This window comes from Chelon labrosus, assembly GCF_963514085.1.
Source record: "Chelon labrosus genome assembly, chromosome: 15".
Lineage (NCBI taxonomy): Eukaryota > Metazoa > Chordata > Actinopteri > Mugiliformes > Mugilidae > Chelon > Chelon labrosus.
In genome coordinates this window covers 22,059,507-22,075,344 of record NC_140348.1, presented here as the reverse complement: position 1 = coordinate 22,075,344, position 15,838 = coordinate 22,059,507, and the positions used below count along the sequence as shown (strand labels likewise).

At 42.7% G+C, this 15,838-nt stretch overlaps 2 protein-coding genes across 3 annotated transcripts; one reads left to right on the top strand and one right to left on the bottom strand.

The window, feature by feature from the left end:
• The first annotated feature begins 1,598 nt into the window (after window positions 1–1,598).
• Window positions 1,599–12,336, top strand: sgpl1 (sphingosine-1-phosphate lyase 1). 2 transcript variants are annotated; one of them, XM_084561399.1, is made up of 14 exons: window positions 1,599–1,862; window positions 4,437–4,602; window positions 5,142–5,209; window positions 5,521–5,668; window positions 5,839–5,918; window positions 6,086–6,214; window positions 6,299–6,387; window positions 6,484–6,592; window positions 6,676–6,774; window positions 6,868–7,014; window positions 7,249–7,487; window positions 7,574–7,720; window positions 8,808–8,928; window positions 10,185–12,336. In XM_084561399.1, exons 1-14 carry the CDS (start codon window positions 1,851–1,853, stop codon window positions 10,326–10,328), a joined length of 1,698 nt encoding a protein of 565 aa, XP_084417525.1. In that variant the 5' UTR covers window positions 1,599–1,850; the 3' UTR covers window positions 10,329–12,336. The 2 variants fall into 2 exon arrangements, with proteins under 2 accessions (XP_084417525.1, XP_084417526.1); XM_084561400.1 differs by lacking the exon at window positions 1,599–1,862 and adding an exon at window positions 3,669–3,936.
• Window positions 12,337–12,456: 120 nt separating this feature from the next.
• On the bottom strand, window positions 12,457–15,300 carry pcbd1 (pterin-4 alpha-carbinolamine dehydratase/dimerization cofactor of hepatocyte nuclear factor 1 alpha). The gene is made up of 4 exons (XM_084561402.1): window positions 14,984–15,300; window positions 14,066–14,197; window positions 13,893–13,973; window positions 12,457–13,075 (listed from the first exon to the last, which is right to left on the bottom strand). The coding sequence occupies exons 1-4, from the start codon at window positions 14,984–14,986 to the stop codon at window positions 12,983–12,985; spliced, it is 309 nt and encodes a 102-aa protein (XP_084417528.1). The 5' UTR covers window positions 14,987–15,300; the 3' UTR covers window positions 12,457–12,982.
• Window positions 15,301–15,838: the final 538 nt, after the last annotated feature.

Genomic DNA, 15,838 nt, shown 5'->3' with positions numbered 1-15,838 from the left:
TGGACATGAGAGTGGAGTACAGGACACTGATCGCAGACTTTGTTGAGTGGTCCCAGACAAACCACCTACTCCTGAATGTGGACAAGACCAAGGAGCTGGCCATTGACTTCAGGAGGAAGAGGACACCAGCAGAGCCCATCACCTTCCAGGGCCTGGAGGTGGAAGTAGCGGACCAATATAAGTACCTGGGAGTCCACATGAACAGCAGACTGGACTGGAGGGACGACAGTGATGCTGTGTACAAGAAGGGACTGAGTAGACTCTACTTCCTGAGGAAGCTCAGGTCTTTTAACGTATGCAGCAAGTTGTTGGAGACTTTCTACCAGTCTGTTGTTGCAAGCGCCCTGTACTTTGCTGTGGTTTGTTGGGGGAGCAGCACCAGCAAAAAGGACATAAGTAGGATCGACAAACTGATCCGAAAGGCTGGTCATGTGATTGGCAGTGAGTTGGAGACGGTTGTCTCAGTGAGGGACAAACTGCCCTCCATCATGGACAATCCGTCACACACCAGACAATCGAGGGACAGTCTCAAACAGACTGATCCAGCTCCGCTTCCACACTGAACGCTGCAGTATGTCATTCATACCATTCTCTGTCCAGCTGTACAACAACTCACCTTTCTGTAACAGATAACTCCATGTTATTCATGTTAATGGACACTACTGCAGCTTACACCTTACCCTGTATATATAATATATATTCTTCCGTCTCTATTTCTTGTACATTTGTCCATATGCTAATATGCTAATTTGTACATTTTTGCTTATACTATTTTTATTTTATTTAATCTTTCTTTTATCTGTGGTTCGTAAGAGTGTTTTTTATGTACAACTAAGCTAATGTGACCAAGTAATTTCCCTTGTGGATGAATAAAGTTTATCTAAGTCTATAAGTCTATCTCCATCGCCTTGTTGTTGTTGGATGTGCAGTTGCAGTACGTGGCCACCAGGGGGCGCTGTTTTCACTCCAACCAAAAATTACCATTTCATCTTATTGCAAAACTCCTTCACCGAATGATGCCTTCAAGAACATAGACGATGTGGAAACTCTAAGTAGAATAAAGGTGAACGACTCAAAACAGCCGTAAACACGAATGTGTCACACAAATATCATCATTTTCAAAAACCATAACTCCTTTAAGATGTATACTGACAGTCACGCTTTCAAACACATTTGTGCTCTTTAGCTAGACGATAATGTAAAGTCTTTCAGTCATTTAAGTAAAAAATATATGTAAAAAAATCTATTTTTATATAACAGTGCCCTATATATCGTTCTCCAATAAGAAGCATGTATTTGCTAGTTTTGATTGTTTTTTTTTTGTTTGTTTGTTTTTTCAGATAACATTTTCAGATTGAGATTTTTTTCAGTTTTAATTATTTAAATACTATGAAAAATATTTAATCTTATTAAATAAAATGAAAAATCATAATTAAGATTGACAAGTCAGTTTTAATACCTTGTGAAACTTTTCTTGGTCTTAGCCCGGATGTTGTTTTTCGATGAGTCATTGAACGCAGCATCAACGCTTAGCTAAACCGTTTAGTTGTGAAGCTAAAACACTTGCGACGCTGCTGTCGCTTTAAATAGCAGATTTATATATCATGCGGATTGGAGGCTTTCATTAGATTAAACCTATGCAGCTAACGGTCAAATCTGCACATGCGCAGGACGCGCGCAGCTCCACAGGCTGTGTTGGCTACTTCCTGAATCAGTGTTAGCTTGCTATGCTGTGTTCTGGTAGTAGCATGTAGATGAGAGCCGGAGACTCAAAGCAAGGCTGCTGGAAGTGACTTCCCCCCGAGGAGCCGACAAAACAAAAATAATCTGTGTTCGTTTTCCTCGACAACATGGATTACTGGGTAGGTGTCTCTTCACTTTAATCTGTTTTATCTCAGATTACACACAGTGTGGGACGGCGGCAGAGCTGCTACAAGACACTCGGAGGGGCGAATAGTTGTTTATTAGTAGAGAGGGTGAGCTGGTGACCCGACTTGTTTTGCTCCTGTGGATGCTCCAAGTCCACAACCAGTGTGTCTGAGAGTGACCCTGCTGTTATCAGAGCTTATGTTACAGATTTACGGCTGTTTCTGTAGATAACATGCATCGCACACTTTGGCCCCTGACATGGGACTCTTACACATAATGTTTCCAGACACCTACACATGGAAACAAAAGATTGAGCAATGTCTATACACAGCTTAAATTAAATAAAAAAAATCTGGCCATGTGTTTCCTCCTCTAAAGGTTTTTTTTTTTAGGGTTTTTTGTGTTGCAGCCGCTGTTTAAAATTAGAGATCCTGTTCAACATAAACCTGCAGGAAGTTAAAACAAAGCTTTACTCCATAGTCTAGCAACCCAGAGAGCTGTGGGGGATTTGTGGGATTTCCCTTAATGGTGCTTAATAAACTTTTGTTGATGACATCAGCTGCAGGCAGACAAAAGACTCCAGAGGGCAGCTGGTCTGACACAGATCTGCTGTCAGTGCAGTATTAAGTCCCAAGTGTCTTGTCTCTGCGTGGTGTCCTCCACATCAACCTGAAGAAGAGAGGAAAAGAAGAAGAAGAAGAAGCAGCTGTAAAAGCTAAATTATGATTCTAAATGTGAGCCAGTGTCATGCTATCCCTCAGGCTTTGTAGACGGTTAAATGAAACTTCCCACACACGCCACAGCTGTAATTATTTCCCTCCTTGAATCATCTCTGCATCACCCTTTGGATAAAAGCCGTTTTTTTTTTGTTCGCCTGTTTCTCCCTTGATGTATCCAGGAGCAGCCACCTCACTCACTCACTCACTCACGCGCAGTACATTTCCATGAGAACATGACCTCCCCCTCAGACACAACAAAAGGTCTCATTACAGAATAGTCAAATGTTGTGTTGAGGGGGAGCAAAGGAATTGGGCGTCCACGGCTCGACAATCGAGTCGGGACAATGCCGGTGCCGGGGCCTTTTGTGTGAACTTGGTATAAGTTTTCCTGAGGCGAAGATAGCAATGAATGGAGGTGGACAGAAAATGTGTTGGCTAACAGTGGGAGGTCTGCGGCTCGCGGATGGGCTTTGCACTACTTTCTACCGTGTGTGTGTGTACGTTACCTGCCAAGTGAAATTAAGCCGAGGCTCCCGTTGTGCTTATGTCCTTGGCTCATCCATTGTTTCCCGGTGAGCTCTTTTGCGGCTCATCTCGCCAAACCTGTATGAGAACATGTTGTTCGATCGGGCAGGTATGACAGCTGCTGTCTGGGGAATGAGGGAGAACTCCTGTGGCTCACTGTTAACTCTCCACTAAACATTTCCTGGAAAAAAAAAAAGAGTTGAATTTATTTTCCACCATTAGGGCTTTGAATGACTTCCATGTAATAACATCCCACATCCTTTTTTTTTAAACAATTACATTAAAGAGACATTGTGCTCTTTTGTAATGTTTGTTTCAGGCAGCACAGACTGTTACTTTAGACATTGTCTTTTGAACCTTAAGCTTTCTCCATCTGATTTTGGCTGAGGTAGACAGTCTTCCCTATCAAACGGCCTGCTATTGGGCCATAAAAAACAGCATTGGGGAGAGATAATACACAGATAATTCAGCTGCACTGATGCAAAGTCATTCACAGGTGTCTCGTCTTTGATTTTTCTGTCTGTCAGATTCACCTTCTCGGGCTGTGTGTTAATTAGCTGCGTTCACATTCAAAAGATACTCAGACAAGTATTTCAGCAGTCATTGGGGATTAGGTTTTATAAGTGGATGCACAACATCCTTTATTGCTGTGTTTATTAGTCTTGTCTGATTTTGACTGATTGTTGGGGTAGAGGGAGGAGTCTGGTGATAGTCATCCAGTCGGTCGAGAGCGCTCTGTCATTCTCACCTGGGTGAACGAGGAGCTGGCAGCGTCTTAAAGCCGGGGAATCAGTAGTCTGTGGGTTTGAAGATGCCTTCCGATGTAAGTTCCTAATTTATCATAACTGGACTTTATATAGATACACCTGACTGCTAATAAGGAATAATATATGTTAATAGTTGTGAGCCAAGTTGTGACGGCATGTGCTAGCACTGGGGAAAAATGTGTTACATGCCTAGTCACACTCTTAGATTTAGGTCTTGATGTACATTATTTATAGGCCCAAGTGTTGCTGTAATTTGCAGATACAGAAATCGTGCGTGCTGCTTTAAGCTCACTTAAAAGTTAACTCAATAAGTTGAATCATTTCCTTATTTTGAAACTAAATCCACATGATTGTGCAAAAGCGTTACTAACTTTCATGACCACATGGCGTGTAGGTTCACTTCCCCATCGTAAACTAGCAATGGGGAAAACAGATTTTAGTTCTTGGGGCTTTCTACGCTATTAATGGAAACGTGGTTGATGAAAAATATATTTCCAGGCAAATAGGATGGTTTGCTCATTCAACAGCTGACTGTAACTTATCTCTCTTTGCGCAGAGTGCCTTGGAGGTGTACAAGGAGATGGTGCTGCTGTACCTGGAGGAGGGCCGGCGGCAGGTCAACGCACACTGCGCCGAGCTGGAGCCGTGGCAGATCATCGGCGCCTCGGTCATCACCACGCTGGGGGCGGTCTGGCTCAAGGGCTTCCTTTTCCAGCAAGAAAGTAATCTTTGACACGTGATGGTTGCATATAGTCTAAATCAGAAGTCAGCACTCCTATTTGGCCCAGTTAGACAGAGAAGTTTACCAGAGTTCAGCGCTGCCATACTCTCACATTCTCTTGAGTTTTATCTACTTTATGATGCCTCAAAATGTGGCCTCTCTATCTCTGGTATTCTACAGTTAGTATCTGAGAGCGCAGGACTTGTTTCTCTGGTGTGTGTGTGTGTCAGAAAAAAAGCCCTCTAGTGACTAGACTTTCTAGATCTGCTATCAATCAATCAGTGGTTAAATTCCTCCGCAGCAAGGTCAGCACCGCCCATTTTTACTTTATCTCTTTAGCGAGTGAAAGTCATCTTGGCGGAGACTTAGCTCCTCTGTGTGTCCACGGTCAGAATTAAATGCCTCATACGGCTCCAGTTTGCATGGTACCGTGTCTCGTCTTGACGTGTGATTATAGGTCACAGTCAGCTGTTTAATGTTTGTGGTTGAGCATGTGCCAGTGTTTCACCACGTCTGCTGCCTTGTCTCACTGTCTGATAGGTCTCACATCACGAATCAAGAAGCAGTTCTTTCGACTCATCAGAAATATACCCTTTGTTGGCATGGCAGTAAGTATCAGTGGTGAATCTGTTCCCTCTTTTTCCAGCAGCTCTGACTATGTAGTCTGAGGATCTCATGAGTCACTCTTGGATGACTTCATAAGATAGGGAAGGGGGGCCAGAGGGGGGGGGGGGGGGGGGGGGGGGGTCAGACCTTTGGCACAGTGGAACATCATGCACTAGCGATAACATGTGGTTACGTCGGTTCAGTTCAGTCACACTGTTACTTCACTTATTTTAGGTTGTGACGCACCGTACCGTATAGTTTTCGCTGCGTCGACAGTTAATGCCTGTAACGGTGTCCTAATCCTTTATTTCAGATTCAGAGTCAGCTGAACAAGGCTTTGGATGACATGTCTGCTAGTATGTGCACTCTGAAGGAGGGGATGAGCTACATCAAAGAGCTTCCCTCTAAAGGTCTCTCTCAGAACCAAGTGATGGACAAAATCAGAGAGTATGAGACACTGAGTAAGTCGTCATTCATCCCTGAGCTTTTCTGGTTTGTTATCCGTTTGGCCGACTAGCTGAAGAGTATTTCCTAATCTTCTGAAAACTAAGAAAGAAAAACTTTACTTCTTTCTGAGTAAAATATCTTTGAGAAGGCCAGCGATTTCTGAAGACACAATGTTTCATTACAGACGAGGTGAAGTGGGAGAACGGCTGCGTTTCAGGCGCAGTGTACTGGGGTGACGAATCCCTGACCAAACTCCTGGTGAAGGTATGCATCTTTGTACACATTTCCGGACGCTGGTATTCCAAACACAAACAGTCAAGGACGAGTTATTTCTTGTGTCTTTTCCTGTTAACAAAGTGGGCTTTGTGTATCTTCAAAGTGAATATTTGGTTTTTACGCAATTATTTGAGACTTCTGTCGCGTGTCTTTAGGTGTACGGAGATTTTGCATGGAGCAACCCTCTTCACCCGGACGTCTTTCCTGGCGTAAGGAAGATGGAAGCAGAAGTTGTTAGAATGGCTTGCACACTTTTTCATGGTGGACCTAATTCCTGCGGCACAGTAGGTCACCACGCCGTACGTGCTTAGAAAATGTAGCCCAAATAAGAACTTGGGCTAACTCGTCTTTCCTTGCGTTTTCTCCAGGTGACTTCAGGCGGAACCGAGAGCATACTGATGGCCTGCAAGGCTTACAGAGACATGGCGTATGAACGAGGTGTCAAATACCCCGAAATGTAAGATGAGCTTTATAAGACCCACGTCAGGGCTTGTTCTTGAATTAAGTTGCCAGAGAAAGTTGTAAAATCGCCTTTGTTCACTTTGTTCTGCAGCCTTGCACCTGTGAGCGTCCACGCAGCTTTTGACAAAGCAGCACATTACTTTGGGATGAAGCTCATTCACATTCCCCTTGACAAGAAGACTATGAAAGTAGACGTGAAGGTGAGAATGCTGCGTGTTCAGAAAGCGTGTGCTATTTTCAGACGGTGGTTAATTAAAAAAAAGTTGTTTGTTCTCTCGTCAAGGCTATGAGGAGCGCCATCAGCAAGAACACAGCCATGCTTGTCTGCTCCGCCCCTCAGTTTCCTCATGGAATCATGGATCCTATTGAGGAAGTGGCCAAGGTGAAACTTTTTTTTTCTTTCAACAGGTTCCAACAAAAAAACACAATCCCCAAGGAAATCAAACTTCTGACACTTTTGCTCATTGTGTTGCAGCTGGCCGTACGCTACAACATCCCAATGCATGTGGACGCCTGTCTGGGGGGTTTTCTCATTGTCTTCATGGCCAAGGCCGGTTATCAACTGGCCCCGTTTGACTTCAGGGTAAAAGGTGTAACCAGCATCTCAGCAGACACCCACAAGGTAAGGAGTGGCTCTTCACTCCTTTCACATCAATCCCTTTTATAAGCTTACTCACATTTTACAACATACACAAGTATTTATATGTAATAACAAATCCTGGCAGAAGACTTTACACTGTGAATGTGAAATGTTTGCAGTGGAATTTAAAGATCAGTTTTTAATCTCAGCTCTCACCAGACCATACTACATTTAATTTGACTGTAAGCTTCGTGCGTCTGTCCTATTTCTCTCCAGTACGGCTACGCACCCAAAGGTTCCTCAGTGATCCTCTACAGTGATAAAAAGTACCGTCACTACCAGTACTTTGTAGCTCCAGACTGGCAGGGGGGAATCTACGCCTCTCCCTCTGTAGCGGGCTCCAGGCCAGGAGGGATCATCGCCGCCTGCTGGGCGACCATGATGCATATGGGAGAGAACGGATACATAGACGCCACCAAGAAAATTGTCACCACTGCACGGAAGATCAAAACAGAGTGAGACACGCAGATTGTTGACACTGAAGTCACGTGAAAGTCACGAGACCTCTCTTATCACCTCTAAATATGTGTCTTTTTCACAGAATCCGCAAGATAAAAGGAGTGTTTGTGTTCGGGGATCCAGAGGTGTCGGTGGTGGCGATCGGCTCTGATGTTTTTGATATTTTCCGTCTTTCTAATGCACTGACGTCAAAGGGCTGGAATCTGAACACACTGCAGTACCCATCTAGGTAGGTGGAGAACAAAGATCAATTTATAGGTATATTTGACTGGGACGTCCCAATTAAATCCCAAACATTTACCATTGTGTATTCACTGATCAGCCACAACATTAAAACCACTGGCAGGAGAAGTAAATCACATCGACCATCTTGTGACAATTCAGTGTTCTGCTGGGAAACTTCTGGACCTGGCATTCATTCATGTGGATATTACTTAGACATGTAGCCCCCACCTAGACCAGACCAGGCACCCCCACCCCATAGCAATGACACTCCTTGATGGCAGCAGCCATCCCCAGCAGGATGCAGCCTGACACAGACACACACACACAAAAACACTTTAGGAACAACTAAAAAAAACATGAAGAACAGCACAAGGTGTTGACCTGGCCTCCAAATTCACTAGATCCCAAACTGATCAAGTATCTGTGGGATGATCCACAGAGGTCCCTGCCCTCAACCCATAGGACCCAAAGGCCCCCCACTAACAACATCCTGTTACCCTCAGAAGGCCCATGTCCATCCTCTGATGAGTCAGAACTACACAGTATTAGGAAGGTGGTCATAATGTTTTGCCTGATTGGTGTATGATGATCCAAGTTCCAATACTGTTAAAAAAATATATGTATATATATTTTTTGAATGTTTGTTGATTCATAAAATCTTTTCCTACCTCACTTGCATCTCCTAGATCACATCTGTCCTGTGCAACTGTATTAAATTCAGTCAACTTTAAAATCAATCTAATGCAGGCCTGTGTGCTTGACAGTTAAATAGCTCTGCAATGCATTTAGAAAACAAAATAGCTGCCCCTAAACTATTTCTCAAAGGTTTGCTTTTTTATTTTACTACAGTAAAGCTGTATCCAAAATAACATTTAATGTCACCCCGAGTACTAAATCACAATTTTGCTTAGACCTCTTCTCGGTTCAGTAAAGTACTTCCAGACATATTTAGTCACTTTCTTTTGGTTTTGGTTTATTGCAGCCGTATATTAATGAGAAAGATTGGGTTTGGCTGCGTGCTCAGCCCGATCATTTTCATTCCCTAATCTTTGGAACGATACTCAACCACTGCATCATCTCCTCTTTCACAGCATCCACATTTGTTGCACAGTTTTGCACACCCGCCCAGGGGTTGCTGATAAATTCATTCGTGATATCAAAGACCAGGTCGCCATCATCATGAAGAACCCCAAAGAGAAGACCACGGGAATGGTGAGTTTGCTCTAGTTACGTACACGCCTCAGGAATCCGGCAACTGTCACCCCCGACGCAACAAACAAAACCTGTATGAGTTTTATAGACGTGGTTTCAGGTTCTTCAAGAAGTTTACAGGTTAAACTTGTAAAAATAGATTTAATTGACTCTGTGGTGTCACAGATCTCCTTAGTGCCTCTTTGTACGGCATGAGTGAAACCACGAGTGAAATATGTCTGGCAGTGTCTACTCGATGCCATGCTCTTGGTACACGTGGCACTTTGTTTTCTTTTAAATTCCAATTGAAGTTGACATAAGCGGCTGTTTTGTCTGTTGGTTATAAATGTAGCGGAAACCCCACCCACCTGGAGTAAGCCAGTTGTTCCAGGCAGGTTTGGCAGCGGTCGCACTCAGGGGAACGCTTGAGGGAATCAAATGAGGCTAGCGGCATAATTTGCGAAACAGGAATGAAAAACAATAAAAACAATATTAAACAAAGTGACTTCACAGAAAAGAAGTCAAAATTGAAGTCACTTTGAGATTTATGTCTTAGTTTTGGTGAAGACGGTGATGGTGGTGGTGGTGTGGGGGGGGGTCATGTGACGTCACCTGCATATTATGTACATTGGCTGCAGGCCAGTATACTCAAGATCTAGCTCTGTCACATAGCTGGTCTATCAAAGCTGTCAGAGATGATCTGCTGCCACTTGGTGAGAAATATTCCACTACAAGTGAAAGCGAAAAACTTGCATCATGTTATTTAAGATTTGAAAAAGTTTGTAGCGTCTCGTTGCAGCAGCTCAAAAAAACGAAGGGCATAAAAAAAAAAACTGGTGACCAAAGGTGGCAAAGTAAAAAGTACAATACTTGTTTCTAAGATGTACAAGGATAAAATTGCTTAAGGAAATTACTTTTACGTTTTGTTTTAACTGCTAGCCGGCGCACGTGTGCCAGTCGACTCATGCGTGTCTTCCTACGCTGCTATTTTTATGCATGGGGCCTTTATGGGTTCAGCATTGCTCTGTCAAGAAGTGGAGCAGCACAAAAAAACACTATGAACGCCTCAAAATCTATATGTTTTCTAACAGAGTTTGAAGACGCTCAGCACTTCCAGCTTACATACAAATCCCAAAGAGTGTTTTGCCGCTGCTCTCTGCATGTGTATGCATACAGCTCAGAGAAAACCAGATTTCCCGGGATGTTGAGAATGCATTGTAGGAAATGTATCTGTGAACGCCGTCCTCCTGTGAACTCACGTCTTGCTGCCGTTTCAGGGAGCGATCTACGGCATGGCCCAGTCCATCCCAGACAGGTCCATGGTGACGGAGATCTCCCGTGGTTTCCTGGACTGTCTCTACAACACTGAGGTCCCCAAGTCAGCCATCAGCCACATGAACGGCAACGGCAAAGCCCACTGAAACTGCACAGGGTTCTCCTAGCCCGAGCCCACTGCACGCAGGGAAACACGCTCGCCTCCTCCAAGAGCCCTGAGAGTTAACTCACTCAAACGGTTGCCTTATCTTGCATACCTACATCGTACGGAAAGCATCTGCAAAGAACTTTGAAGCACAAGCCATCGTCAGTTTAATTAGCCCAGAGGGAAATCGCTTATGACGCTGTGTCTTAAGAGCACAGAAGAAACGACTGGGTCCAAACGAGTTTTAGTCTTTTAATTTGATTCTAATTGTGTAGTGGAAGTGTTTGTGTGAGGTATTTTGTTTTAAAAGTTCATTTCAATTTCAGCTTTTGCTTAAGACATACGTTGATTGAGATTTCTACTGATTGCTTAGCAAAACCGTTCAGTTATTTTTTTATTAACGCCAGAACATTTCAGCTCTTCACCACTCAGCAAAAACACAAACCACTCAGAGCTTGTCAGAACCGCTGTGCTGCCCTCTAGCCTAAAACCTCATGTACTGCTATGGACTGCCTATACACAACATCATCATCATCGTGTAGCACTTCTCTTGAAAACATCATCTTTCATGTAAAAGCACTGCAAAACGCCCTGACGAGAATGTATCAGGTGAATATGCAAAACCACTTGAAACTACATTTCTGACATTTTTTTTTTTTTTGGGAAAACGTTGTCTGTCCTTAGCACTTGACGTTAGTTTTAAGTCTGCATTTGTGGTCCATCTACAAAAGTTGGACTCATAGACAGTGGGAGAATGATGATTTGTATAAGGGGAGCTTTTATTCTCAATAATCTTTACGGTTAAATAAAGGAGGACAAGGGCATTCATGTTTTGGGAGCTGCTAGTGTAATCCAAAGCTTCTCACCTTATTTTGTTTTTTAGAATCTGGAGAGTTTTTACAAGCAGTAGTCGTAAATTAAAGCATCTTAACAGACTTGAATGAAAGCTCTTTCCAGTTGTGGTCTTCTGTAATACCATTAATATTTTTCCTCTTTACTCTGCATAGCCGTTTATGTGTCAGCTCGTTCGTAATCAGTTGTCTTCTAATTCAATCTACCTCAGTTTCTACTCAATGCAAATGTCATTTATTCATCCGGTGACAACACGTTCTAACAGGGCCACTGTTTTCCATTTCTAAGGTAATAAACTTTCAGCGTTAGGGCATTAGGCAGACTGATAAAGTGTTCTTAAATACGCAGACACTGAAAGGAAAGAGGTCCACTGTGATGGAGGTGTTTGATCTTTGGGAGAAACCCACTCTCTGCCCTGTGTGAATGTGGGCGTACTGTGGTTTGTTAAATGTCCATTCAGCGGGATACGTTTATCTTTACTAACGGGTGGATAACGATGCATACTGTTAACACCAAAAGGACTCTTTTATTTTGTGTGCTTTTCCTTATATCGTCGAAATTCCTTGAAATAATTTCCATGTTTGTGCAATATGTAACTCTTCCTTGTATGAAGTGAAACGCTCTACCGCTCTACTATCAATGTTTAGGAGACAAGTCGTTAGAAGCATAATACTGAATGACTCCTTAGTGTAATTTAAGCTCTTGTGTGACCACTGGGTGTTCAATAATCACTTAATTTGTGAGTCTTTTCTTTTTTTGTGTGTGTGTGAGCGTTTGTGTTTTTACATACTGAGGAGTTATAAAGAGATTAGACATGAATGTATTTAGGTTCTTACTGTACATGTGCAAGGATTACTCATATTTTAGTCAGTGCCTGGTGAAAAGACTGATGAAACGCCCCGACTAACAAACAAATTAAAGCTCGTACCATCATCTGTGTCCATCCATCAATCCCTTCCATCCTAAAATACAGTGAGACTCCAGCGATCGCTCATCCTGTTTGGGTTATTTAGGGAAACAACCTAAGATTTATGATGATTTAGAAAATAATTGATAACAGATTCTCAAAAGTTATAAGTATGAATTATTCTGGATTGTGTTCTTGTAGTTTGGTGACGTCATGCAGCAATAATAAATGCTTTTTTCTTTCAGCATCATCAGATTTAACATCGTGATTTGAAATTGTAAGGTTCAATTGCCCTTTAAATATTATAATATGATGTGTTCAAATTGCAAACAAATGAGAGTTGTTGTTAACTCTGGCTTTTCATCACACGTGGTCATGAATTTTCTTAAATCTTGGATCATGTGAGAGTGCGTCCTTATTTACCTGATGTAAATTAAGAAACATCAGATGGCTCTACACTGTTCAACAAAATGCATTCAGCCTGAAGAGAGGAGAATCTCCTGTTCAAGGACAGTCTGACACAGAAAACAACATTTAACAAACTTAGTACAAAACCTTTTGGCACGTAAGACACTAGTTGGAACAGAAGAACCCGTTTATCACAGTGAATGTTTTCTGAAACAACATCTGGAATGGCAGATCATTTAAAGTATTCATCTCCTAATTTGTTTTTCTCCCCCCATTTCCTTTAGATGACAGTCTCATTTAGTCATCGTTTACAGCATATTTCTCACACCACATTGGACCCTTTGTAGTCAAACAACTACTGCTGCATTATTCACAGTGAACTGTAAATAGTTGTTTCATATTGTTTGGATTTTGCAGGTCACATGACATCGTAGGTTTCTCCAGTACGTTTACAGATTTCACCCCTGACGTGACTGATAGCTCGTCGGTCACATTAGAGACGCTTGGTCAATGAACGTGGCCAGAGTGATGTCACGCTGGGACAGCCCTCCGCAGTCATGTGTGCTGAGAGTAATTTGGACCTGGGAGGGGGGCAGAGATAGGTAAATGATTAGATAAGGAGATTTATTTATTGCGTAAATCTGAGTGTGTTTGATTCAGCCAAAAGATCACCTAGGGTGGCTTTTTCACTGACACACACCGAAACTAAAAGTGAATAGTTTGAAAATGAGCTCTACCTCCTCTAAAAGAGGTGCAAGCATGGCAAAACACTCAAAATGATGTGCCTGGGTGCCATCCTAAATGCTTAGTGTATATATATATTAATATATTGGTAAAAAAGGAAAAATATATAAATGATTTTAAAGGAATATTGCTTTGGTAACACACTTTTATAGAGTCACATTTCTGGTAACTTTACAAATATTCAATGTTCTTCTTCCTCTACCAACTCCTGAGATAAAGATCAGCAGCTGTTAATGTTAAATGCTCCAAAGCTAGCTAATCACTAACTGTAAACGTCTGCTGTCCTTTTGGTGCTTTTTGGCTGTAAACAGATACCTAATGCGGCTGAAAACCACACCAAGACAGTGTTGACGGGAAAACCGGTACTTTCCAAGAAGGCTGATTTGCACAATTTAATAAGCTGAATGCATTAACACCTGTATGAGGTGGTCTTTCCTAAAGCAGAGAGATCTCTTCTAGTGCAAGAACGTCATGCTTCATGGTTTCAAGATAAATGTGCATTAGTCAGAAGAATAATCAATTTGAAGCTTCACAATCGTGACCATCTAAAGTACAGTAACCATTTGGTATCAAGTTCAGTTGTGGTGTATTCCCAGCTTACGAAAAATGAAACCCTACTACTGCTTGTAAGTCATTATTGGTATATTTGTATACCTTATTATAGACATTGAACCACTCAGGATGATGGTCCATCTTTTCTGCTTGTAAAGCCACTCTGGACATGAAACCAAAAGCCTGAAAAAAAATATCATAGAGTCGTGAATATACACAATGTCGAGTAAGTTCAAATGTATGATATACAGCCATGATGTACACAGTGTAAGGACCTGATTGAAGTCTTTGAATATAAACTCTTTGTATATGGCGTCCCGTCCCACGACCTCCACCCACTGAGCGTTGCGTAGCAGGGGGAGTAGGTGGGCCCTCTCCTCTTCGGTCAGACCCTGGATCTTACCGGCCTGTGAGGATAGAGCAGAGGTAACAGCAGAGCAGATTTGAGAGGGGCAGCTTCACAAACACAAACTGTGATTGGTTGCAAAGGAGCCCATCTGGAAACAATGAGAGGCCGCATTCCTGATTTTAAAAAAACTAGCTGGTTCAAAGGTATGTGGTGTTGGTGGTGGTGGTGGTGGTGGTGGGAGAAGGGGGTGGTGCTAGCTTTTGGTCACTCACATCCTAATCTTGACACATGATGCAGGGTCACATGGATTTACATGTAGTTAGTCTCGTTTCATTCAGCCTCCATGGCCTGAATCTAAACCACTCTGTCAACATTTTATAAGATCCCCCAAACAGATGGGATATTATTGGACAGTCTAGAGGCGACATTTAAAGGCTTTGGCCTCCAGATTAGTAGTCGCGCTTATTATCCAACACAGCAAACAGACGTCTCTGCCTCAGCCTGAAACGGAGCAATGACATTAACAGGTATCATAGCAACGCTCTTATCTGCTCTATCTGTGGCGTCAGTGCGCTGCACACAAACAGTGCCTAAACCACTGGCTTAAACCTCTGGTCTAGTCATCAAACACAGTGGCTTGACGCAAACATACAGTAGAGACACAAGCTAAATGTGCTTTTTATAGCTGTAGAATAAAATAGAAACACGTGACTGTTTGCATTTATCTATCTCAACACCTTATGTCAGTCTGCAGAAGACTAAGAGGAAATGTCAACAGGTGTCTGAGGTAGTAAGCGGCTCCGTGTTGCCAGACCTGGCACACATTACATGGTTGCATACTCACCATGTTTGCAGAGTGTTTTCAAGGTTCAGCTCCAACTCCCTGTTGCACAGACAGAGGCAAAATCCGCTGTGGCAGCCAGTGAGAGGAACTGGAATGAATCCATCTGCCGTGGGTCCTGCCTGGCTGCCCCTGCAGCAGCCTGAGCAGAAATCCTCCCTGCTGATAGGCTGTTGAGCCACTTGTCAGCATGGGTTTAATCATAAACTGTCATCTGTTGCACAAAGCATGCGTGAGGCCAGAAAGGATCACACACAAAGGCGGCAGAGCGGCAGTGTTTGCTCTGTGATGAAATAGGATATTGTACCTTGGATACACTCTAATAATATATTTTATATTGTATATGCACACATATTAAACACAAGTTTCAGAATATAAGTCCAATAAAACATTTCTTTTTCTCTTAAACAGGACAGCGGGGTCGGACAGGACGGTTTGATCTTCAGCTGACTGGAGTTCATGTCAAAGGTTAATGAGCTGCTCCTGAGAGATTGCCCTGGTGAACTCATCTGTCACAGCGAGCGCTCAGGGAAATGAACTGGTTAATGGAATGAAAACAGGGTGAGGATGTGACAAGTGATCAGCATTTCTCAGCTGACTGGGCGTGGAAATGAGAATGGCGTTTGAGTGCTTTAGTTTGAAAAGAGAGCAAGCTGTGACTTTGAACTAATTCATTAGATTAAAGTCAAAGGAGAGTGTTTGGAAATGTTAATTATTCATCTGCACTAATGCACAAGCATGCACACCACCCTTTTTTGGCTTTTTTTTTATTTATTTATCCTCATCCTTCATCCTATTGCAGTCCTAAATATGCACTAAAATGTCATCCCAAACATATGCATGACAAACCAGGAAAAA

Bases quoted from the DNA above. Each gene is read 5' to 3' on its own strand.
- sgpl1 (XM_084561399.1), top strand. The intron at 6,388-6,483 runs GTAAGATGAGCT...TTTGTTCTGCAG, and splicing joins GGTGTCAAATACCCCGAAAT to CCTTGCACCTGTGAGCGTCC. The intron at 6,775-6,867 runs GTGAAACTTTTT...ATTGTGTTGCAG, and splicing joins CTATTGAGGAAGTGGCCAAG to CTGGCCGTACGCTACAACAT.
- pcbd1 (XM_084561402.1), bottom strand. The intron at 13,974-14,065 runs GTCCTTACACTG...ATTTTTTTTCAG, and splicing joins TATTCAAAGACTTCAATCAG to GCTTTTGGTTTCATGTCCAG. The intron at 13,076-13,892 runs GTATACAAATAT...CCCCCCTCCCAG, and splicing joins GGTTCAATGTCTATAATAAG to GTCCAAATTACTCTCAGCAC.